The 23685-nt window shown below is 38.1% G+C and overlaps 1 protein-coding gene across 2 annotated transcripts in view; it reads left to right on the top strand.

Moving 5' to 3' along the window:
• The window catches only part of SESN3 (sestrin 3), a 72180-nt gene extending 48906 nt beyond the window's left edge, over positions 1-23274 (top strand). The window contains exons 5-10 of one of the 2 annotated variants that reach the window (XM_003129758.6): positions 1806-2042; positions 2548-2722; positions 9654-9772; positions 10560-10750; positions 13200-13344; positions 15304-23274. In XM_003129758.6, coding sequence (XP_003129806.4) covers positions 1806-2042; positions 2548-2722; positions 9654-9772; positions 10560-10750; positions 13200-13344; positions 15304-15390 — 954 coding nt within the window. In that variant the 3' untranslated portion in view covers positions 15391-23274. Of the gene's footprint in view, positions 1-1805; positions 2043-2547; positions 3043-5247; positions 6873-9653; positions 9773-10559; positions 10751-13199; positions 13345-15303 lie in introns of those variants that run through there. The other variant, XR_014815051.1, reaches the window with a different exon arrangement.
• Positions 23275-23685: the final 411 nt, after the last annotated feature.

Here is a 23685-nt window from a genome sequence, read left to right as displayed (position 1 = left end):
CCTGGTTATAATGAATTAAAAATGCAGAAATGAATATAAAGTGAGAAATCCCAGGTGATCAGTGCTGTTATCCTTTCAGGTTTCACGATAATCCTACAAAAATTGGCAAAGGCATTGGACAGTCTACCAATCTTTTTGGAAGCTCTTCGTCAGTATTATCAAAAGTCATAGGAGTCCCCATCGTGGCGCAGTGGTTAGCGAATCCGACTAGGAACCATGAGGTTGCGGGTTCGGTCCCTGCCCTTGCTCAGTGGGTTGACGATCCGGCGTTGCCGTGAGCTGTGGTGTAGGTTGCAGACACGGCTCGGATTCCGCGTTGCTGTGGCTCTGGCGTAGGCTGGCAGCTGCAGCTCCAATTCGACCCCTAGCTTGGGAACCTCCATATGCCGCAGGAGCAGCCCTAGAAAAGGCAAAAAGACCCCCCCCCCAAAAAAAAAGTCATAAAAATAGTAATATCTTTTGCCCTAAAAGCCCTATTAGGACTTGTTTGTAAAATCTGAACAAAGCTATATCATGAAGATGTGATTTATAGTAGCAAATAAAAAGAAAGTTAGAAGCAACTTGAATAGCTAACAGTAAGGGAATGGGGACACAGTTCTGGCCTGCAGTATAGCCCAGGCTTAAAAGTTAACAGAAGACAGTGTAGCCTCATGAAAATCAGAACACGTCAAAATGTCAGGTTTGAAAAGCAGAGAAAAATGAATGTATATTCCCATTATAGAATTATACTTATAAAAATAAAAGAAGATAATAAGGACTTCCCTAGTGGCACAGTGTGTTAAGGATCCAGTTTTGTCACTGCTTTGGTATGGGTTTGCTCCCTGGCCTGGGAATTCTTACATGCTGTGGGTGCAGCCAAATAATTTAATTAATGAAAAAAAGATATGTAAAAGTTGCATTTGAGTGATAGAATATGACTGATTTTTCCTTTTTTCCCCCCTGAGCTTTTGGTAGTATTAAATTTAGTAATATATTAAATTTGTATGTAGATAAATGGGGAGTAAAGCAAAAGCAGTGTTTTGGTTTGGGGTTTTAGCTGTGAAATAAGCGAAATGAAAGTTTTAGATTTGTGGTTGGGAAGGCAGGCAGCAGGATACACCCACATGCATACTGAGAAAGAGACAGACAAACAGACGGAGACTGATGGGAGAGAATCCCTGATGGATTAAGAGATGGAATTGATAGCAGGAGGATGAGTGTTTTTAACAGCTTCACTTATGCACTTCCATCATTCATCTGGAGGATCAAGTAAAATCGTATGCAAAAAAGTGCTTTGGTATTTTTATGTTCTTTCAAATGTGAGGTTGCATTCTATAGTTTCTGTCATCTGCTGTAGGTTCTTTCTCCACGAGAAGATATATAAAAAGATAACTAGAAGTGGACTAGCTTGATTAAATTTTTATGTGATTTTTAGGCTAGAGTCTCTACCTTAAAACCTTAAAACAAATGGTTTTGCTAGATAATTTTTAAAATCTCTTCTAGCTTCAATGTTCTCGGATTCTTGAGAAGACCTTTTGAAAATAGCATAATATGTAAAAGTGCTTTAGAAGCAGAAATTCCATTGTGTATGTATAAGGAATTTAAAAGAAGCTGCAACATAATTGTGTTGTTAGGCTTGGTAGGTTTAAAGTAACATGGTTTGACAAAGCTCGATCTTTAACCTATCGAACACCTTAAAAGGGAAGTTTAAGAATCATTGCTATAAATAGACGTCTGAACTTGTATAGATGTTTCCATGTTTTCTAAAATTGCTTTGTAGCATTCTGTGACTTTCACTTTCACTCTGCTTTGCTTTTTCATTTCAGAAACTTGTCAAAACTGGAGAAAATAATTGGTCTCTGCCCGAACTGGTACATGCTGTGGTCCTGCTGGCACATTATCATGCTTTGGCAAGCTTTGTTTTTGGTAGTGGCATCAATCCAGAAAGAGATCCAGAAATCTCCAATGGATTCAGGCTAATATCAGTCAACAATTTCTGCGTTTGTGATCTCGCTAATGACAACAACATAGAGAATGCGTCCCTTACAGGCAGCAACTTTGGGGTTAGATTTCTTAACTGTTTTTCTTTACTATCTTGCCTTTAAACTTGCTAACGTTAAAATTATCTAGAGAATTTATTACATGATTAAACAGGATATTGTATACTTGAAATACTTTTGCATTATTTTTAATTACTACACAGATTTAGCCTGTACCTAAAGTTCTGAATGGTTAAGGAGGCTTTTAGAGCAAATAGAGATTATTGCAAATCATACAGCTGCCTCGATTTTAAAATAAGTGATAATATAATTAAGATATACCACATTTTAAAATTCTAGAGTAAATAGATCCATTCATGTAAACTTTCTGTATTTGTAGCTGAAGCAAAAACACCATGCTTCTGAAATGTCTGATTTTTGTCATATCCTTTTCTTTGGCGTTACTGGAAAACGCACTTAGAAACTTAGTAACTGTCCTCTGTACATAAGGTGACATTGGGAGATGGGGACATTTACCGGAACACCTTTTAACATTAATAACGCCCAGTGTTATCTTCTCTGGCTCCAGATTGTCGATTCTCTAAGTGAGCTAGAGGCCTTAATGGAAAGGATGAAAAGGCTTCAAGAAGAAAGGGAAGATGAAGAGGCGTCTCAGGAAGAAATGACCACTCGCTTTGAGAAGGAAAAGAAAGAAAGTCTTTTTGTGGTCTCTGGAGATACTTTTCATTCATTTCCTCATTCAGGTACTTTTTAATTTCACTGCCTTTGCCTTTTAGTTGTTCTTATCACACTGACAGACCACTTCAGTATTTTCAGTATGGATCGCTCGAAACGATTCTACCATTCTACCGCCATGTTCCTTTGTTTTCTTGGTTTTGGTTTTGTTTTTTTTGTTTTTTGTTTGGTTTTTTTTTTTGGTATTTTTGCCTTTTCTACGGCTGCACCTGCAGCATATGGAGGTTCCCAGGCTAGGGGTCTAATCAGAGCTGTAGCCACTGGCCTACGCCAGAGCCACAGCAACACCAGATCCGAGCTGCATCTGGGACCTACACCATCGCTCATGGCAACACCAGATCCTTAACCCACTGAGCGAGGCCAGAGATCGAACCCGAAACTTCATGGTTTCCAGCCAGATTCGTTGACCACTGAGCCACGCTGGGAACTCCCGCCAGGCCAGGTTCCTTTGATTTTGTTCTCTACTGACCCTGATAACATCGCCTCCCCTCTTATGCTAGTACATCTTTGAATATATTTCAGATCCAGTAGAGAGGGGCTTCAGCTTTGTTACTGGTATAACATACTCTATCCTGGATACAGTGTTACTCAGAACAGACCAACTGCTAATAAAGTTAGGAATATTTAATCCATCCTACTTGGTGGCCCTTTTTAATGAGATGTGAAACACTGTTTCGAGAGATGGGGCTTGTAAGAAACTTCTCTGCCTTTTTTGTGGGTAAGGAGCATGGGGGAGGACTGTTCTCGCCCTGCTTTTTTCCAGATTAGCTCTATAATTACCCTGCACTTGAATTTGCATTTCTTTGGAGAAACCTTTGGAATTTTAGAAAAATGTATTATTTAGGTCATTTTCTTAGATTGAACTTGGAGGAGTTCATTCTGTATTAAAAGCTGGGTAGGCTTCTTCGCTCTGGTATTAAAAACAGATTAAAACCACATTCTTTTCCCTAATACTCTTGAGAGACTTTGAAATAGGAGGGAAACTTTTCAATTATGACGAAAAAAGATATTGAACATCCCATAGTAAATGTTATTAAAATAGCACAGCCTCAAGAGACTTTGAAAGCTTAAACCCTTCCAAGTCATCAATCCACATAACATTTATTTGTAAAGCAGACATCTCTTGGTTTGCAGGAGGGCTTCAAAATGACTAGGTGCCGGGTTAGTCAGTCTCATAAATCCTGTAGGTAATCGATTTGGCCATGACTTGTTTGTTGCTGTTAAATGTGACCTGAACAATAGCTCTCAGAAGTTTCACCGGGAGGAACAAGAACCCCTGTTATCACTTCCTTGATGATTTTTTATGAAAGATTTTATCTACCCAATTGAGTATATTTAATAATAATTTCTCAGAGCGTCTAACCTGCAGGAAATCCCACATAAAGAAGCTTTGTGTTTTAGTTACTGGTTTATTATTGATACGACAAACATTTATTGCACCCCTTGTAGTCTCAGCCATGTGGTAGGTATGAAGGTTTTTCAGGCTAAATGAGACATGATTCCTGCCCTCTGGGGGCTCTCCTTGCTAGTGGGAGAGAAAGATAATTACAAGAGCTGGTAGAATGTGGAGGGGCTGTGGACTCAGCCATGAGTGGGGAGGAGTGTGGGCAGATGGGGTCCTTAGAGCAAGACTTCCTCCAGCTGCTTGGCTCCGAGCTAAGTCTTAGAGGCTTGAGTGCAAGGGAGTCAGGCGGTGCCTGGGGTGAACAGCATACAGGCCTGAGCCAAGGCGGGTGGTAAGGAAACAGGATGCTGGGTACAGGAGCCAGTGGTTCTGTGTTGTGAGGACAGAACTCATGAGGTGCTCGGAAATGTGACGAGGCAGCTGATCAGGTAGATAGAGGCCTTATCATGATGACTTTTCTAACCTTAAAGGGCACCCAACCTGCCGTATTTTGGACACTTTTGCGTTACATTGTCTGTAAAACCTCCAGTCTAGAGATGGACAGTGCTTCTCAAACTTCCATGAGTCACTGGGGAATTGTGTTGAAATGCAGATTTCTATTTGGTCCCTTTGGACCAGGACCTGAGAAACCACTTTTCTATCCCACTGCCAAGTGATCCCCTTGTTTTCGGTCTGCAAACCACGCTTGGAACAACAGAGATTGCACAGGAGAGGGTGTTAAGCTCAAGATAAAGTTTTGAAAGTTATCAGCCTATACACGGGAGGGAACATCAAGAGTTGTTTATAAAAATCACCCGGGGAAAACAGATGGAACAAAGAAAAGTAATGAGCCTAGGATGAACCTTCTAGGTAAACCAATATTTTAAAATGTAAGTATTATATTAAGGTTAGTAGCATCTATTTGCTTTTAGATATTAATCTTTGTGTGTGTGAAAATTTTTAATATACATCTCCTTATAACTGAAAGAGTAAGTAGACAAAAATCCAGAAAAAGAGAGGATTTAAATTTACTTTCCCATGATAAACCATAATGGAAAGGAATATTTTAGGAATTCCCATTGTGGCGCAGCGGAAACGAATCCAACTAGTAACCATGAGGTTGTGGGTTCGATCCCTGGCCTTGCTCAGTGGGTTAAAGATCCAGTGTTGCTGTGAGCTGTCGTGTAGGTCACAGCCGCAGCTTGGATCCTGCATTGCTGTGGATGTGGCATAGGGCATCAAATGTAGCTCCTATTCAACTCCTAACCTGGGAACCGCCATATGCTGTGGGTGTGACCCTAAAAAGCAGAAAAATAAGAATATTTTTAAAAAGAGCATGTGTATATATGCATACATATATATATGAATCACTTTGATATACAGCAGAAATTAACACGTAAATATATTATACTTCAATTAAATTTTTTTAATTAAAGACATATAACACACTTTAACTAATTGACATATCTATCCCAAACTTCAATATATACCATTATTTTTAGTTGCACATAGAAAATTTACCAACATCAACCATACACTATTAATAAAACAACATCAACAAATTTAAGGGATTACAATTTCATGGAGTATAACTTTTGACCATAATGGACGTAAGCTAGAAATCAGTAACAGAAATAACTAGAAATGTCTCAAATGTTTAGAAATTAAGCAGTATACGTCTAAATAGTAAGAGTGAAAGAAAAGTCACAATAGAAATTAGAAAATATTTGGAGCTGAATGGTAGTGAAACATGGCAGAGACATAATTTTTTAAAGCTGCTCTAAGACCACTAGAGCTTGAAGGGCATAAATATTTTATTTCTTTTAGTTTTTTTTTTTTTAATGTTGAAAATATATTTTAGAATCCCAGTCTTTACTTTCTTAGACCCTTGAGCAAGGACTTCTGCCTTCAAAAGTGAATTTTGATTAGCAAGTTGTAGACCCAGGCCAAAAATTATATTTGGATTTTAATAGAAGAGGCTGTATCATTTATAAATTATCAGAGATAAATAATTTCATTATTAACCCAACCATTCCCAGTACTAAAATTGCTGACCACACAAAAATAACAGAAAAATGACTCATGTGGCTAATTGAGTTATTTTTATCATATTTTAAAATGGAAATAGAAGTTTATTTTTCTGTACAAGTTTCTTGATTTGAGCAGCATGATAAAAGTGTTTCAGATTCCATATAGAGATTCTAATAGTTTTTCAATCCTTTTGAAGAAAATAAATGTTTAAAGTGTTCTATGAGGGTAATATTCTGTACCTTGGAAACAGAGTTAACTAGCTTTTATTGTTTTTTCATTTTTCAAGTTAGCATGAAGTTCCATTACTATAACATAGTATTTTCTGTATCATATTAGTAGCCACCCCTTAGGAGCAGAAGAATGCAGGTGATATGCAAAATACCATTTCTTTTGAGTCCAGAGTTTGAAATATTTGTTTAGATAAAATTAAAATTAAGAGTTTTTAAGTTCATCGATTAGAGTACTAATTTAAACTCCCTCTAAAGAAAATAACTTCTAGAGTTCCCATCATGGTGCAGTGGTTAACGAATCCGACTAGGAACCATGAGGTTGCAGGTTCGATCCCTGGCCTTGCTCAGTGGGTTAAGGATCTGGCGTTGCTGTGACTGTGGTGTAGGCCGGCAGCTACAGCTCCCATTAGACCCCTAGCCTGGGAACCTCCATATGCAGCAGGAGTGGCTCAAGAAAAGGCAAAAAGACAAAAAAAAAAAAAAATTAAAAAAAAAATAACTTCTTAAAGCAAATTTAGGAAAAAATATTTGTGGCTTGAGAGAACTTTGTCCTTCTGTGGACAGAATTGTCCAAAAACAGGTCTTGATTGACTCCTACTTGGGAAATGAATGTGGATCTTATTTGTATGATAAATTCTATTTTATTTGGTTTTACTCTTTATTATTTTTGAGTGTTTAAAAATCCTATGTGTCAACTTGCATATATATATGAGCAAAACGAAAACTAAGTCAAAGGCACCAGTGGTGTAATAATAGCGCTAGGACCTGGTTGTACCGTGTCGGGGGAAAGATCGTGTCAAGAGGAAAACTGTTTTATAGAACTTACTTATCACTCACTGGTCTCAGTTTAATTTTACCTTTTTTTTTTTTTTTTTTTTTTTTAAATGACCTCACCCATGGCAAATGAAAGTTCCTGGGCCAGGGATTGAATCCAAGCTGCAACTGCGACCTATGCCACAGCTGCAGCCACGCCAAACCCTTTAACCCACCTCGCCGAGTAGGGGATCAAATCCACGCCTCCACAGCAACCCAAGATGCTGTAAGATTCTTAAGCCCCTGCACCATAGCAGGAACTCCAGTTTAATTTTACTTTGCAACCCACAAGACTCCTAATTTTCACAGCAGCCTCAGTGATTACTACTACATTTTAGATTTTTTGCTTCATTTATATTGCTTATTACATGATGAACTGAACTAAGGCAAGTATAACCTTATCCACAAATGTTAAGAGATAATGCATTGAAAACACCATCCTTTAAGTGTTTTTATTTACCCAGACAAAGGCTAGAGCACAAGGAGATAGCACAGTGGTTGTGAGGATGGACTGGGGAGAAGCCTGGGCTTTTTCTTTGGAGAGCCCAAAGTCACCTGAAAGCTTCAGATCAATGTAATTTAATGTTTACAGATATTCCACATCATCTTAAACTAACCCACAGTGTATTTATTTTTGGCACTCAGTAGTGACAATGGTGACTTACAGTTAGGTTTTTTTTTTTTTTTAATTTCTTAAGGGTCTATTTCTTTTCCTATTAACGAAACAAAGGAAGAATAGATATTGAGCACATGGCATAGCACTTGGTTTATTGCAAGTACTCGACAAAGGCTAGTTTCTTCCCTTTATGTGTAATAAAGAAGTTATGTAAGAATTTTAATGAGCTATTTCCTAAGTTGGGCGGCTTAGGCACTTTAACTTTCCTGCCGATGTTATGCACCCTGATCCCTCCATGCCAGGGACTGAAGGGAAGGTTAAAAGTCATGAGAAAGGAATATTCGTTGCTAGGATTTTCATGAAATGGCCAAGATTAAAGAGAATAAAGGTAGTACTCTTTCTCAGTTCTTTCAGATGAATTATTGCAATTACACCTGTTTTTTAAGCTTTCTCAAGATGGTTCACTTAAGAATTACAGTGTTTTGTTATGCCACAAAATTGTTCTATTGACTCTTTAATATGCATTAATTATTATGAAATAATGAATTTATTTCATATTAAGTAAAATACTTGTTGAGAAAATACTCTCCTTTGCATGGAAGGACCTAGTCTCTTCATTTGAAAAATACATGTTCATTTTTGATGGAGTTCCCATTGTGTCTCTGTGGTAATGAACCCTACTAGGGTTTGATCCCTGATCATGATCAGTGGGTTAAGGATCCGGCATTGCCGTGAGCTGTGGTGTAGGTTAGAGATGAAACTTGAATCTGGCACCTCTGTGGCTGTGGTATAGACCAGCAGTTGTAGCTCCAATTGAACCCTTAGCCTGGCAACCTCCACATGCCACAGGTGCAGCCCTAAAAAAGGCAAAAAAAAAAAAAAATTGTTCATTTTTGAGAGCAGAAGATAGTAAATAAAGGTTGTTTATTCCCTTTTAGTGTTCGAAATCAGAAAAAAAGTAATTATAAAGACAGATTGACATAGGGGGAAAAGTATGTTAAAAAAGAATTGTCTTAAAACCAAATTAACATGCGTTGGAGATTTACAATTTTTCAGTGGTGAATTTTTAATATTCAAGTATATAGAAGTCAGCTGTCTTAAAATATTTTTACAGCCTTCCTATCTTTCTGAATGCCGTTTTGATACTGCTCTAATGTTTACTTCCTATGTTGTCTACCCTTTTGCTGTCATGGACATAGAAAAATACACGTATCTTAGGTGTAAAACAATGAATTTTGCACAAACTGTACGTTTCTATTGAACTAGCAAGCAAGTCAGTAAGAGCACCCAAAAGTCCACTTTCGTCCCTATTACGAGCTCTTACCCAGTCCTTCTCCCTGGATGCTTCTCCGTAAGCTAAAAATGAACCCAAACGATTTTCCACTGTGAATACGTCCAGATGAAACACCGTCTACTTTTAACAAAATCCATCTTAGGAATTAACCTCAGTTAAGGTGGTATTTCACCTTCATCACGACTCCTTCCTAACATCCTACTTCTTCCATTGGAGAAATCAAAAAAATATTTAAGCTTTATATTCAAAGACCTGGAGTCTCTTTCTTTTCTGCATAAATAAAACTCGTGTATTGATCCTTGGCTACTGCTGCTTGGATATTTCGATTTAGTCACAATTTTTTGGTCTGGATAACTACAGCTAAAGGCTATGATTGCCAGTATTTAGAAATGAAATAGTGTCCAAAACTTCAGCGAAAGGTGTTTTACGTGAATTGAAGCCATGTAGTCAGCATTGTCACTGGAAATCCGTGGAAAAGCACGAAGCTAAAAAGTGGAGGAAAATGAAGTGGCTGCACTGTTCTAACTCTGTACGGTTTCCTTAACACCAGATTGTTCATTATTGTCCTTAGATTTTGAGGACGACATGGTAATAACATCTGATGTCTCCCGATATATCGAAGACCCTGGTTTCGGGTATGAAGACTTTGCCAGACGAGGGGAGGAGCATTTGCCAACATTCCGAGCTCAGGTATGAGATGCCCTTGATTCAGAGGAAGTAGAAAATAAATACTATCATTTCACTGTGAAATGTTAAAATGTAAATAAGTTGACCCCTAGAGAAATCAATAGGTCATTTTGTAGAATCCGTAAATATTTTTATTTAACCTAGTTTTTGGCCTTGTCCAACTTGATATCCCAATTGGTGGGTGATTCTTTCAACATCTACCCCCCACCCCCAGGAGACAAAGGGAAACTGCTTTATTCAGTTACTTGCAGTATTGCATGGTAGTTATATAATGTTCACTTTTAGGAGTGGAGCGTGGAGGAAATCAAGTGACATGACCACATTTACAATAAAAAACCATTTGGTAAAAAGATCATACATCAGTAGTTATGGGCTCAAGGGCCCCCCACCCCCACCCCCAAGACGTAGTTGTGATGTGGTTCCTAAGAGCATACAGGTGTGCATCAGACTCCGTGATCTGCCCGCCAGCCATGTGACTGCATAGGTTTGGTCACACAGGAATATTCCAAGGTCTTCCGGGGTCCTTCCAGATGAGGACAAAGGTTGCATAGGACTTGCCCACAGGAGGCAGCCAGAGTTTATCACCGTCGTGCTAAACCCTGGACCCACTGAGGAAACATCAGGGCACTCCCATCGACAAGCTGATGTGAAGCCTTCTGGGTAAAGCCACAAACTCAGGCTTAGGTGTGAAACATTTCCACTTGCTTGTTTCCCTGGTCGTCTTTATCAGCAACACAGAATTAAAGTGGTGAGTGGCCGTTTCGTAAATGGCAGCATTTTACTCTTTTAGGACTATACCTGGGAAAATCACGGGTTCTCCCTGGTGAACCGACTTTATTCCGACATCGGCCACCTTCTTGACGAGAAGTTCCGCATGGTCTATAACCTCACCTATAACACTATGGCCACCCACGAGGACGTCGACACGACCACGCTGCGCAGAGCTTTATTTAATTACGTCCACTGTATGTTTGGAATCAGGTAGGGTCATCGTGGAGAAAGCTTTAAATGTTTCTAAAGGAAACTGTAAAATTCTATCCTGTTGAGAAGTATACACTTCTCGGGAGAAAATATCATGTGCAGACTTAAGATTTTAAAAAAATTACTTCTAGGGAATTCCAGTTGTGGCTCCGACTACTATCCATGATGATGCGGGTTTGATCCCTGGCCCCCCTCAGGGGGTTAAGGATCTGGTGTTACCCTGAGCTGTGGTGTAAGTCACAGACGCAGCTCAGATGTAGGCTGGCAGCTGCCGCTCCAGTTCAACCCCTAGCCTGGGAACTTCCATATGCTGCTGGTGCGGTCCTAAAAATAAAAAAAAAAATTTTAAAAAGACATATTTTATAGACAAGTATTTTTCTGTATTTAACTGTTATGAATTCTCTGTGGATATAGACATACAGTAGTTAGAATTTACTAAGGAGGGAAAAAACATCAGTAATCATTGGGGATAGGGGAGAATCACTCAATCTGAGACTCCTTCCTGGAAGACCTGAACATTAAAACACGCATATTATATCCCTTTAAATAGCTGTGATAAGTGGTTGGTTGGTTGGTTAGTTGGTTGGTTGGTTTTTGAAGGAATAATAATTAGAGTATGAATAAAACTAGGCTAGAACCTGCCCTCATAAAGTGTACATAATCTCACTAAGAATACTGAAGCAAAACTATAAAGTCAGTATGAACTAGTGGCCTCTAAATATAGAAAATTAGAATTGAGAGGTCAGGGAGTAAATGAATGAATGAGACTGAATGGTCTCAACAGGAAAGAAAGCTCTTTGGAGAACATCCTTTTTGAGCTAAGTTTTAAAGACTTGTATGGGAATAGATTTGCAGGAAATCTCTAGTTATGAATACATTCCCTTTGACTCTATACTATGTCCTTTCTGATTGTAGAATCAGAAAACCATTATGAAATGGAATTAGAATTTAATTTGTTAAGCAGTTTCTATAATTTGAACTCTTAATGAGTCCCAAGTTTCCTGAAAAATCAACCAATAATGAAACACTCTACCTAGAAGATACTAGTATAATGGCAAATAACAACTCTGTTATTTGCCCATTTACTATCCTAGAGAGCGAGTTATCACAGAGACCTCACATTTCAAAACAGATACTGGACCAACCTAGTTAAGAAAAAAAAAGTTCATAGGTTTTAATTCAATTTCTATAAATATTTATAGTATTCAAGACAGTAGATAACAAATACGATGATTCTGTTTCTCTGTTGCATGCTACTAAATAAAGCTTATACAAAATCCTGGAGATCCTTTTTTTTTTTTTTTAAACTGAGCATTATGTTTGGGTTAAAAAACAGCAGAAAATATAGAAGAGAACCCCCAAAGCTCCCTCTGCTACATTTACCCGCCTGTCCGGATGCCTCTGTGCCCGTTGACTCTGGTCTTTGTTCTCTCAGGTTCTGGATGAACTGTCTATGCTCCTGTGCACCTGGGCCCACAGTCCCATCTCCTGTTCTTTTCTCAAGATCCCTGTTCTAGCAATTCTCCCTTCTCTCTGCCGCATACTAAACTTTATTCTCTTGACCAGGTCTTTCACATTAATACATAAACATGCCTTTATTTCTCTCATCACCTTTAAAAAAAAAAATCCTTTCTTCATCCCCCTTTTCCCTCTGGCTATTGCCCCATATTTCTGCTCCCATGCATAGCACATCTTTCTGAAAAAACTTGTGTATGTCTACGGTCACCATTTTCTCATCTCTCATTCTCTCTTGCACCTGACAAGCTTTCACTCCTACCACGCCAACAAAATTGTTCTAATTGAGGTCGGCAGGGACCTCTGCATGGCTCCTGGCAGTGGCCAGTTCTCAGTAGCATCTTCTTTGACTAGTCAGTGTCATTGGACACAATTGATTATTCCCTCTTCCATGAAATGCTAGCCTCCTGCCTTAGGGCTTAACACTTGTTCCTTCTCCTGGTATTTGCTCAAATGTCAACCTCTCAGAGAAGCCTTCCTGCCCACTCCATCTAAAATCACAACTCTCAGAAATTGACAGAACACTGTAAATCAGATGTAATGAAAAAAATAAAAATCGTACAACAACAAAAAAGAAAATCTCAACTCTCCTCCTAGCCCCCAGTTCCATTTTAATCTCCGTAGCTGTTATTGCCATCTGACATATTGTATGGTTATCTTTTTCATTTTTTTCTCTTTTTTTCTCCAATAGAATTTAAATTCCATGAAACCAGGGATGTTTGGCTATTTTATTCATTAGTGTATCACCAGTGCCTAGAAGAGTACATGGAAAGTACCTGGCACATAATAGGTACCCAATAAATATTTGTTAAAGAAATTAATGAACAAGCTTTTGGTGTTTAATCACTAGATAATAGATGTGTTCTTGATATAACTTTAGAAATCAGAAATTTTGATTTTGTCACTATAAAGCACGTGATCATTTTGCTTATAGGTATGATGACTATGATTATGGAGAAGTTAATCAATTACTTGAACGAAGCCTGAAGGTTTACATTAAGACAGTGACCTGCTATCCTGAGAGGACTACGAAGCGCATGTATGACAGTTACTGGCGTCAATTCAAACACTCAGAGAAGGTGTGTTTCATGACTAAACATTTACCATAGACATATATTCAATATAAGAAGTAATGGTTATAGGAAGATGATTATAGAAAAATGATATAGGAAGATATTTTTAAAAATCAGTGCCATCCTTTTTTTTTTTTTAAATGTTGTTTTTAAGTGCAGGACTAATGAATTGTAACTAAATTTATGTTTTGTGTTTTGTCCAATGTGGTGTATAAAGTAAAAATTTAGCACTGGCCTTTGAAAGATTGGATCTGAAGATGGATATTTTAAAAGCACATTTGGGAAACTGTCTACCATTCTAACAATTAATAAAAATCAAACCTACAGAGATGTTACATTAAGTATAATTGTATCTTGGCCCAGAAGGCATATCCATTTAGAGAGTCTTTAACTCTAGCCATTACACTTAATCTATGAGAACAGTAGTTTCTCATTCCAATTTGATGATTTGGTATTTTGACAAAGTAATGCAGGACCTTTGAGCCAAATATATTATTCCATGAGGATATTTCTTTGGATTGAAATATATAGGACTCATGACTTAATACCTAATGAGTGTTAAGGATGTTTACCAACATAGTAGTATAGTATACGAATGGGCTTAAATCTTAGGTCTTTTGATCCTTTAAGTCCAAGAATCTTCCATTAATACCACAGTGTCTGAGCTTGAGAGTAAGAAAACCTTTCGGGGGCATAATACCCATTAATTAACACTATGACTTTGATAGAGAATATGATGACCTTGATACCTAGCAGACTTTCTTGAAGTCTTAGAGCCAATCACACGTCAGATAAATACCCGTTTATCTCCAGCATCTGTCCTTGGTACATCTTTACACTCTGCTTATGTGTTTGCATTGGATTTTCTTCATTTACTTGGTGGTATGTAGAACTTCTCCTAGAATAAATCCAGCAATAGATCTCACCTATAGGAAGATAACAAAATCATTTAAATGTATCACATTTCTTTATAAAAAGTTTTGAAAATATATGGGTATCTATTTCAACCTTTCAGATGAGCTGTATCCTCCCCCTAAAAAGTTAGGTGCTTGTACCTAAAAGACTCAAGGCAAGCTATGCATATCTCAGTACTAGACACTAATTCCAAGCTGCTTTAAGCTTCAGATTTTCTTTTCAGTGTCTCCCAAAGTACAGGCATACTTCAAAGATACTGTGGGTTCGGTTCCAGACCACTGAAATAACTATGTTTACACTATATCGTAGTCTATTTAGTGTACAGTAGCATCGTGTCTTTAAAAACAGTGTACATACCTTAATTAAGAAATATGTCATTGCAAAAAAATACAAACCACCATTTGAACCTTGAGTGAGTCATAGTCTTTTTGCTGGTGGAGGGTTTGGAATATTGTGAGGATTACCAGCTGTAACACAGAGGCATGAAGTGAGCAAATGCGGCTGGAAAAATGATACCAATAGACTTGCTCAACACAGGTTGCCACACACCTTCATTTGCAAAACAACGCAGTATCTGCGAAGTGCAATAAAGCAAAGGGCAATAAAACGAGGTCTGTCTGCAGAGAATAAGAAATGTTTTTAAAAGCTTTCCAAAGAGTAAATGTTTACTGATAGGGCTGATTTTTAGCCATATAAAATTTTACAACTGGGAAAAAATATTAATGTGTAGGAAAATTGTTGTTTGTAAAAATTAGCTTTATTTTATAACCCCAAAGACTGATTGGCTTTACACAAGATCTATCCTAATGAAAGTATTGGACTTTTTAAGACTTGGAGGGGTCGTTTTTACTCTTAAAGCCATTTTGTATAAAGGCAGCCTTTGTATGAGTGTTCTGTTACATACACGCATCAATGTACCCAGGCACGTGTGTTTGTGCATGTACCGATGATACCCATGAAAAACCTTTGTGCCTGCCTGATATGTGGAAAAAAATTAATTTGTTCAGTGGTGTGTCATGGTCATTAAATTGGTAACACTCTCTTTTCCAGGTTCATGTAAATTTGCTTCTAATGGAAGCACGGATGCAGGCTGAGCTTCTCTACGCACTTCGCGCCATAACGCGGCATTTGACCTGAAACATCACCCGGGGAAGATGTCATGTGTGTGTAAAGACCTTTTCTCATAGGATATCCATCAGAAGCTGTTTGTGATGTAGCATCAAACATTATTCAATTCTCTAGTGTCAAAGTTTAGCCGTTTTTGGGGGGCGGCTGTAATGTGCAATGATGTGTTTTCGTTTTCTTGATGCTTAACATGACTAACAATTTGCAAAAATAATCCTGAGGAGCACTACTTGGCATTGGTGGTAGTTGGGTTTTTGGATACTGATCCTAAATCATGAACCTGGTTTATTAATGCTTAACTTCAGTGCTTTGGGGTTTATGTGTATGTGTATTTTTGTTCTTTCCTTTTTTTTTTTTTTTTTTTTAAAAAACAAGGACAAAGCGCTTACGATCTGCTCAAGCAGTTGCTTATCAGATATCAGAATTCACCAATGAATGACCTCCTCTTGGCCATTCTAAAATGTTCACGTTGTGTCCTAAATCTGGTGGAGGAGAAGCATGCGCTGTTGAACGAAGCTGCTCACAGGGCACACGTCTGTGTCTCTAGGAGATTATTTGTCAGGCACTGTTTAGTATTTTTGTTTATTTGTCTGTTTGGGGTTTTTTTTTTTTTTTTTTTTTTACTGCTATTGGCGATAACATGAAATGTGATACAGCCATTGTCCATAATTTAATGTGAAAGTAATCATGATGAATTCTATAGCATGCTACTGAAATGCCAAATTCAGCTCTTTTCTTTCACTCCTGAAACAAAAGTTTCCGTTTTCCATATCAAATGTATATACGAAAAGTGGAATTAATGCACAATCCTTTCTCTCGAGGACAGTAATCCTCAGTCATCGGAAATAATCAGAGCTCACAGTGCTGCTTACAGATCATTTAGTTGGCACATATAAACATGTACCCACACGAGACTGACCAAAAATTTTCTTTGCACATGTTTCTTTTCTCATAGTGTTTTCTGTATTGCAGTAAGCAGAGGAAGGTTAAGATACCTATATTTTTTTTTCCTCTTAGGCTATTAGAACTTATTTTCCATGGTTTTTCTTATGCTAGGTTAAGCAGTTTATTATTCAAAGGTAACAATTGTGTTTCTATGCATTAATGTGATTGAACAACGACAGCAAAAGAGTGCAATATGTTTAAAAAAAATACTCAACCAACTTTCCCCCCATTATGTCACTGCAGAAGTGTCCTTTTTAAAACAGAGCCATAAAGAAATTGTGTTGGAATTTCTTTATTGCACAAGGCTTTCGCCTTCCTGGGGTTGAACCATGTTCCTTTTGCAATGCCAAAGCATCCCCTTCCCCAGAAAAAAATCTCTTCGGACAACTGGTTAAAAAAAAAAGATATCAGGTCTTTAAGGGAGGAAAAAGCATTCAAAAAGTCACATTTTTGCATTGGTTTCTGTTGCTGGATTAGACTATCTTCACAGAGCACAACATTATGTGTTTATAGCTTTAATTTGTATTATGTTAATGAACCAGTGAAGTGCCTAAAGAGATGCTCACAGCTATCCAGTAGGACACGACTGCACTGCTTAAACACTTTTTGGTTAATTAAGGGTGACTTGAATTTTACACAGACATACTCATTTTTTTTTAAAAAAAAGGTCCCTTTCTCCATAGTGAATAATATAGTTAAACTTTTCTGCTGGAGTTCCCACAAAGATTTCATTTTAGACTGACTGACTTGTTACATAGGACTTACTTTTTTTCTCTCATGCAAGAAGTGTGGACTGGTGTTCGGTTCAGTCATTTTTCCCCTTCCATTCATCATCTTTTTCTGGTACAATCCATTCCTTTGCTTTCTTTTAGGTTTTGTTTCAGATAAGAAAATAGAAAGATGACTGTAAACCTATGACTGTGTGGTAGTTCTGCATTTTTAGATTCCAGGATCTTGTTTAAAATCTTCCATGGGAGGAAAAAAAAAAATGACTAATATTTTTAAAGACAGGGTGGTTTATTTAAAAAGATTATTCAATGAACCCATGCCGGATCTATTCTGTCTTGTTTATTGCATATGCCATATGTTGATTTTATTCCATATCACATTATATAGATATGTATTAGCTACAAAGAAAGTGTTTAGAAGAATGGCAAAACATGAATGACAACATGTATAGCCATTTGACTTTTCTAGTTTTAGTTCTTTCAAGTGGAGGGTATCCTTTATCCTTGACATGTGTTTTTTGTTTGTTTTACTAGCATTCTTTCAGTTAATAGCCCTAGTTTTTGTGCAGGTGACCTGTATTACAGGATGAAAAGTGATTTTTGTATATTGAAAAGGAGGAGAAATTCTCACAGAACACCATATGAGCTTTAGACCAAAAGGGGAAATAAGATTTAAGTAACTAAAATGGCCACTCAGTTTTTGTTTTTGTGTCCCCCCTCCCCGCCCCCCTGCCCCAGAAATGTAAGTAGTTGGAGTTTGAGTTGTGGAAATATTAGTGCCTTTACTAGATCTCTTTCCTAGCAAAGTTTCTTTTTAGCTCAGCATCGATCTATCTCATCACTAATCAGGAAAATCAGTTGACTTGGAACGACAAACAAAAACAAAACAATGTATTTATGAACCTCACTGAATCAGCCTAGAAAAGATTGACTTCTGAAGGCGCTAATGCACCTGCCAGGATGCAGCACGCGCAGCCTTCCAGGTTGGGAATGCCATTGTACAGCGAGTCTGCTGTGAGCTTCACTTAATGCAAACTTGAAATTCTGATGCGGTTTTCCAGGGTGGTATTTTTTCAGAGTATTGAATTTACTATGTAGTAATTTATAGGATAGCTTTTTATATTCAAATGTGATATTTTTCAAAGAGATACCTGGTTCAATTGGTGTAACGATGTGATGATACGATACACTCACCCACCCCTTGGGCTCACATTGTGCCAAATTTAGATGTGCACGTGGATGTGAAAAAAAGCACATGTGAATGTGAAGTCTCTGACTCCGTTGCTTATTATTTTCACGTGAGTCTAATAACCCAGTGATACGGATGCTTGATTGATGTCTCTTTTGAGTTGCAAGTTTTCCAACTTTAGTTGTAATTCTTAATTTCGCAGATCAACTAAAGACTCTCCCCGCTGAAAGTAAATCTTTAACCCAGTCCCCTGCCAGCAGGAGTGGCCAGGCGGGTCCCTCCTGGGAGCCTTCAGATTAGGCTTCCTTAGATGGACTCGTGACAGTTAGAGGAAGACAGGCTTTTGAGACGAAACAACATATTTACTTTCCTCACCTTTTTGAGCTAAGTATATTGTCTCAGTCTCAGGAAGAATCTTTGTCCCATTTGGGGTACTTTTTAAACTAAAAATGGCTAATATGGGATCTGGGGCATGGCCTTGGCCTGTCATCATGGCTTTAAACCCAAGTAATAATGACAGAGCAACACAAGGCTGTCTTAGAACAGCAAACTCGGTGTAAAATTGGTATCAAAACTGTACTTGAACCAGAGTCCCTATTTTAATCGTGTTATAAAGTCCCTTAAAGATCTTAAATGCTTCTAAAAACTAATTAACATATTATTTCTGAAAAAAAAAGTTTCCCATCTTTATAGAGTTTTTAAATCAAAAATCTTAGATTTTTATGCTGCATAAAAAATGAAATTATCAACCAACAATTGAAGAGCTATACTTAAAAATAGTTCACCATTTCATGCAGAGTGCATGCATATATGATGGTAGGATTTCTTTTAAACTCTAAGGATCATTTGTTCGGGGAAAAGAACGAATTTCAGTGCAAGTTGTAAAAATGATCTGCACTGTGCTGGCGACACGAGGTTTTTGTTTTGTTTTATGTTGTGTTTTAAAGACAATGAATCATTCCTCTGGAAAGCAAGACCTTAAACTCGTCTCTTTATCTAAGGGGACTTTTTCTTCTTTTATGCAAATAATCGGTCTTGCATGGAGTAAAAATTATGCAACAATACTGTTTATAAATAGTATATGAAATTTGCTAATAGTACAATTGAACCGCAACCTGAAAGACATGTGGCTCCTCTATTCAGATCAAGATTTAAGTTGCCTGATTTCGTACTCAGAACCTGTGGTGGCCATCGTCATAAACCACGTTTCCTGATTAGATCCCTCTGGAGACTGAGAGCCAATCGTCTTTCCTTAAACCAGTACTGTACCATGAATGTATTCATCTCAGTCACAGAACGTCAATGCCCCCTCTAGGTGGAGCTTACTACTTCCATGCTGATTTGGCTTCGTTAGCAGTGTCTGCTCAGGTGAGACCTAGAGCAAAAAGAGCTGGGGAGAAATGGATCGTGGAGGTAGAGGTACCTGTCAAAGCAGAGAGAGCCCTGTGAGGAAGGAAGAGTTTTTCAAGGAACGCATGGACCACAATTCTTAGGGCGTGGCAGCCCTCAGCATCACACACCTCATCTAAAGGAGCACTTCCTGTTGTGGGAGCTCCTGCCTGCATTAAGCCCACCCTTTCCTGCCTGCTTTCTCTTCCTCCAAGTGCCTCAACCTCTACCACACTCACTCTCCTCCCTTCCCCTCGGCCCATCTTGGTCTGAACGCCTTCTCACAATCCAAACCAAACATCACCAGCCACCTGCTGATCGTCACCAGCATTTACTTTTCCTAGTTACTTTTTCTCCATTCATTAAGAATATGATTTGTCCCAGCTCCTCTCAATCCCCCCACCGTCTAGCTATATTTTGGCTGACCTTTGCCCTAGACCCCCTGCCAGATCTTACACAGCACCGCGTGTAATCCCGCCAGTCCCATACTGTTCTCCCCTTTCCCAGCTGCCAAAATATCTTGCTCTCCTCTACCTCATCCCCAAAGAGCCTATAAACTCAGAGTATCCAACCTTTTCATGGATTCACTCTCTGTTGTTCAGTAATACTACTTCCATATTTTAAATAAATCATAGAAGATTTTTGCCTTCTATCAAAGTAGGAATCTTTATATTTATACATGATACAGAAATTGAACTATTTCTTACCATGCAGAATTTAGTGTTTAGCAGGATTTTAAAAATGATTGCATTGCCATCCTAACCTGGATCTATAATAGGTAATAAGTACCTGCATTAGTCCAAGGTATCTGAATGTAACGTTAAACTTCTCCAGCAATCCAGATCAATCTGTAACCCATCAGTGGAACAGGAAATGTCTGGCATAGGAATGGGAGATGTTTCAGACATTTGTTTTATCGGTGTCATTTGGGCCCTGAAACAGATTTCCAACAGGAGGACATATGATAAAGGATGTGTGGGTGGTCCCATTAGATCACAGAAGCCCATTTCATGTATAATATAGATAAAATACCACAAAGCTGGCTCCGTAAGTGTTTGCTCAAGCTTCTGTTGGTTAGACTAAGCTGCTAGCCCCTATTCCTACCCTGTTCTCATTGGGGGAAATGAGCTGTGGGGTGAGAAGGGAATGCATTGCCCTTGTAGTCCTTAGTCCCCTGGCTGCACGTCCCGGTATAGCCAGACAGTATCATTAAGGAACAGGAAATGCACGGAAGGGGAAGAAGCGAGAGGTCTTCCTCTCTAGCCAGTGCCTGCTCAGTGGAGGGATGTAGTTTCTAGATGAACACAGTCAGGTTTCTGACATGGGGCGTGTTTGTCCATCAATGGTTGTCTGACCTGAAGACAAACTCCACCCTGTTTGAAAGGACAGAGAATCATAGGCTACGGTGGTCTGCCGATGGCCTTCACGCCCAGTCGTGAACTACTCCACCTGACAACCGAGTCTAGTACCTACCCTGAAGGGCCCAGGAATGAATAGAATAGATGCCTAATCAAAAAATGAGACTTGGATAATGGAGACTGAGAGGATGGTTTTTTGTTATGAAATCAAATGTCCTGAAATGTTTGTTCTCGCTTTCAATCAATTACGACTGTACCACCATGAATTCCAGAAATGAAAAAGAAGAAATATGGGGGTAGTTGGGGGATGACTCTCTGATTCTTTTCACTGCTTGTGGAAATCTTTGAAACAATGAAATGCATACTGTAAAATAGCCTTTAGAACAAACACCCCATTTTACAGCTCATAGGACAACATCAAATGTTAGTCTAAAGATGATAAATATAATCTGGGGTATATACATTTGCTAAAACAGTCTATTTTCTTGCACCCCTCAATGTAACCTCTTTAAAATGAATGTATAATTTTTAACAGAAAGAATATCAAAGGGAGAGGGACTCCCTCGTCTTTAATGCTAAAATAGTGTTTATGAATCCTGATTAACTAAGTATATGCATTATGATACTTACTCAGTGAAACTGATCATACATCTCTCTTTAAAAGAATCAGTCTTTACAAACTGTCAGCGGACTCCCAGATGTGATCAGGAAGGATCAAAAGGTAGGCTAAAGGAAATGTGTCAGTTGGGTAGTCAAGAAGTTTCCTTTGTGACGTTTGAGTCTGTTTTCTCCTTTCTGAATTTCGCTGGTTCTCTAAAATAAAAGATAAGAGTTCAATGGTACCCTTGCTCATCAAGGAAAGTGATCCCAACTCTCTATCTAATGCAGATATTTCCTCTGCCTCCATCCATCTTCCCTGGACAGAAAATATGGTATTTTTCCCCCTTCCTCTTTTCTCTTCACATTTACTCTTTTCAACCCAAAATAAGATAGACACAGAAAGCAAACCACAAGCCGGTTTGGCATCTTCTCCAAGCTCATAGAATAGTCATAGCCACATGCATGGTTGGAGCAAGGTTACAAAGAACCCTGTCAGGTCAACTTGGAACATGGCCTTGCCACTTGGATTAGCTCCTTCACACCTGAAAATAACTTTCCTGGTCATGGAAAAACTGGATGTATCCTTTAGCTTATGAAATAGGATTTGAACTTGAAATCTTTTTTTTTTTTTTAAATCCTGATTTTGCAGGGCAGCTACATCATGAATGTATATATTAAGACTTCGTAGCTGAATTGCACATGAAATCAGATTGCCAACTTCTTATCTTTCGATTTTAGACATCATTTTATCCTTAAGTTGTGAGTGATATATGTAGCATGCTGTGAAACGTCTGTTAGAGTTCTTTAATTCATCAGTATTAATACAGAATTATCTTTTGCGTTCCTCGGTACTTTTTATTCAGTGTAATCAGAAGCTGTGATGTTTTGCCTTTGTAGTCCTGTGCTTTGTTACTGTAATTTTTTTTTTTATACGAAGCACGTGACTTTGGACTAACGTGAGGCGGATGACGTGATCTTTAAGACTGCTATATTTAGATCAGTCTCTTACTATATAAGGTTTTCCATTAGAATAAGCTTTTATCAAATAGAGCATTGATGCCATTTAGGATTCACACAGTTTTCAGTGTCAGATGGTGGTCTTACATTTATAGTTGCAATTCTGAAAATAGCAAACTTGGTAAACAGCCACTTTAAACTTGTTCTGGCAAATCTGACCCTGCTGTAGATGTAGTCTGAAAATAGTTAACCATATAAGCCTTTGCAACTATTATGCCCTCCACATGAGTCAGCAGTTAAGGAGATTATAGAACCCATGAAAGCTTTTTTGTATGTATAACTAGGTTTTATTTTTCTTACGTTGCTGATTTTACAACTCGGACTAAAGCTGACCGGAATGGATCGGTTTATGTGTAATATTCTAGTGCTTTAATGCCTCTCTCTCTCTCTCTTTTTTTTTGTTTTTTTTTTTTTTGGAGGGATGGGTAATATTATTTGAACAGATGCAGAAGGAACTGTTAGCGAGTCAAGGCAAACACATTTGAAATAAAGGAACTGTGTATTAACATGTTAACAATTCATAACTGCACTTTTTATGACATTTTGAAAATCTATTTATAGGTACAGAACAATGGGTTTTGTTAAACTGTATCACATTTATACTTGCAGAAATTTATTTCATTGTTATTAGTAGGAATTTTATTGGTTCAATAAAATTGGCAAAACTGAACCTTGATTATTTTCTTTTATATCTATGTTTATATGAATATTGGAGTAGCATTCTTGCCTAGGTTTGTTTCTGCTTCATTACTGGACATGAATTCTGAAAGACATCGGCGTTGTCAGCGTCATTTTTGCCCCTGACTTATTCCTGAGCCATGATTTTCCTGTGTCATTTCTTACACTCGCTTGATATTTCATTAATACAATACTCCAATAGTGTTAAGTTGGGCAAAAGACAACGTTATTGTTACCTTTGAAAATGTCAATTGTGATCCCAACAATAGGCACGTTAATTTCACTATCATTTCTTATTAACCAAAAATAGTCACGTAGAATGGGGAAAGGGCCATTGAACCTGGCGCCAGAGCTCGAGTGCAAAGCTGCTGCTTTTTCTACTAGCTTTGGGACCTGGGAAGTC

This window comes from Sus scrofa, chromosome 9 (genome assembly GCF_054392235.1).
Source record: "Sus scrofa isolate SSC_HxYL_T2T_F1_AM1 chromosome 9, Sscrofa_HxYL_maternal_Yorkshire_Landrace_v2.0, whole genome shotgun sequence".
In the NCBI taxonomy this organism is placed as follows: domain Eukaryota; kingdom Metazoa; phylum Chordata; class Mammalia; order Artiodactyla; family Suidae; genus Sus; species Sus scrofa.
The sequence above is the reverse complement of the archived record's forward strand: the minus strand, read 5'-3'. Positions and strand labels throughout refer to the sequence as shown.